The 2,218-nt window shown below is 43.6% G+C and overlaps 1 protein-coding gene across 1 annotated transcript; it reads right to left on the bottom strand.

Annotated features, from left to right (window-relative positions):
- Window positions 1-264: 264 nt before the first annotated feature.
- Window positions 265-1,544, bottom strand: LOC135542792 (nuclear receptor subfamily 0 group B member 1-like). The gene is made up of 2 exons (XM_064969991.1): window positions 913-1,544; window positions 265-648 (listed from the first exon to the last, which is right to left on the bottom strand). Exons 1-2 carry the CDS (start codon window positions 1,463-1,465, stop codon window positions 407-409), a joined length of 795 nt encoding a protein of 264 aa, XP_064826063.1. The 5' UTR covers window positions 1,466-1,544; the 3' UTR covers window positions 265-406.
- Between the last annotated feature and the right edge of the window lie 674 nt (window positions 1,545-2,218).

Genomic DNA, 2,218 nt, shown 5'->3' with positions numbered 1-2,218 from the left:
TCGCTAGTGCGGTGACGTCACTCGCTCTGAGACCTTGAAGTAGTTGTTCCCCTTACTCTGCAAGGGCCGCGGCTTTTGTGGAGCGATGGGTAACGATGCTTGGTGGTGGGAGGCAGTTGTAGATGTGTGCAGAGGGTCCCTGGTTACAATTGCAGTCAAATAATATTGAATGTATTATGGGGCTGTTATTAGACATAACTGTATAGGTTATAATAAAATAACAAGATGATATAGGCTGATAAACTGAAATAACCACATGCAAAGTTCAGCAAACACTTTTATTTGACAAAAATAGGATGTGTTATAGCAAAAGAAATACATATACACCTGCCTGTTGTTATTCTGTTCAGCCTCCAGTCCAGCCCACAACTCTGTCTGCATTCTGTCTTTAAACAGTTTATTCAGTCTATTTTCCGTAAAACATCTCGAGCAGAAGTTCATTCATGCTGACCGTGCCGATGACAGGTTTGAAGAAAAGTCCAGCCACGACGTTTGCATTGATGGACCGTAGCATGGAGAGCGCGATGAATAGTTTAGTGAACCTTGTGGAGTCTCTTCGGTGACTGACTTTCACATATTCTCTAAGGGCTTGATGCGCTTCGCTCTGCAGTGCCTGAATGTAGCTTTGACACCGGAGCTCTGCAATGTCTAAGGAGAGAATAAAATGGAAGTTCAAATCAGGAACTATGAAGGTGAAACTCAAACGAGTCAAATATAGTCGCATAGTTAATAATAGCCCATTCATAAAATAATAATAATAATAATAATTATCAAAACAATAATAATTATAATTATAATGATGATCATTATTATTCTAAAAAATAATAACAAAAACAACTATAATGATAATAATAGACTTGCTGATAATAATAAAACTAGTAAATACACCATAAAACCATTTGTTTAACAAACCTGGATTGAAGAGAATGGCTCCCTTTAAATATGCATATTCTTTGGTGCTGATGTCCAGTCCCCAACATTGATTGAAAAACATTTGTATTCCTTGGACATCGGTGAGAGAAACGCCTTGGCCACTGCGCCCGTGCGCGGTCTCCTGTCTTCCTTGTCCGCTGGTTAGTATGTTCTGTAACATACTGAGTTCTGGCGTCTCCATGATCTCGAAGTCGATCAAGTCCTGCGCCATGCCCAAAACGAGCAGCTGAGCCCAGCTGTTGCGCACGAGCTGTAACTGGTCCTCCGCTGGAAGTTTCCGAAAACAAAGTACATTTTTAACAAACTTCAGCGTTTTTAAAAGCGCTACGGACGCTGCTTTACACGTTGTCTGGGGAGAACGGAGAACCACTTTCTTCTTAGATCCACACGAACAAGGCTGCTGTTGCGGGACCGCCAACCTCGCCCGCCCCTGTGAATGCTGATTCGGTTGGTTGTCGTTTTTCAAAATGCTGTAAAGGATGCTTCTTTGTCCCCTTTCGCCGAGGCACTGGCAGCTGTCAAAGCAAGCCATCCTGTCCTTCTGTTGATAGCTGGCGAATACAACCCTGGCGACGTGGAAGGTGAGGTTTTATATTTCCTTCCTCCTCATTGACAACTTGTTTAGACTTTTTAAATATTCGACGACACCGCCCACCCAGTTCTTCACAGGCGCACGACTCGAGGGAGCCAGACAGCGCCAGTTGCCGCCAGACAGCAAGCCCAAAGTGGCTTCATACATTTACATTACATTTACATTTAAGTCATTTAGCAGACGCTCTTATCCAGAGCGACTTACAAATTGGTGAATTCACCAGTACAATAGCCAATTTCTGGATCATGCAAAAGTCACCCTGAATTAGATTTTCCAATTCATTAGGTTATATGGTGCATTCGGAAAGTATTCAGACCCCTTGACTTTTTCCAAATGTTGGTATGTTACAGCCTTAAAATGTATTACATTTTCAGGTCTCTCCAGAGATTTTCGATTGAGTTCAAGTCTGGGCTCTGGCTAGGCCACTCAAGGATATTCAGAGATTTGTCCCAAAGCCACTCCTGTATTGTCTTGGCTGTGTGCTTAGGGTTGTTGTCCTGTTGGAAGGTGAACCTTCATCCCAGTCTGAGTTTCTGAGCGCTCTGGAGCAGGTTTTCATCAAGGATCTCTCTGTACTTGGCTCTGTTCATCTCTCCCTAAATCCTGACTAGTCTCCAGTCCCTGCCCCTGAAAAATGTCCCCACAGGATGATGCTGCCACCACCACCATGCTTCACCGGAGGAATGGTGCCAG

This window comes from Oncorhynchus masou, chromosome 6 (genome assembly GCF_036934945.1).
Source record: "Oncorhynchus masou masou isolate Uvic2021 chromosome 6, UVic_Omas_1.1, whole genome shotgun sequence".
In the NCBI taxonomy this organism is placed as follows: Eukaryota; Metazoa; Chordata; class Actinopteri; order Salmoniformes; family Salmonidae; genus Oncorhynchus; species Oncorhynchus masou.
This window is presented reverse-complemented; position numbering and strand designations above follow the sequence as displayed.

Coding starts and splice junctions, on each gene's coding strand:
- LOC135542792 (XM_064969991.1), bottom strand. CDS start 1,465: ATGGCTTGCTTTGACAGCTGCCAGTGCCTCGGCGAAAGGGGACAAAGA. Junction 649..912: donor AGCCATTCTCTTCAATCCAG/GTTTGTTAAACA, acceptor TTCTCTCCTTAG/ACATTGCAGAGCTCCGGTGT.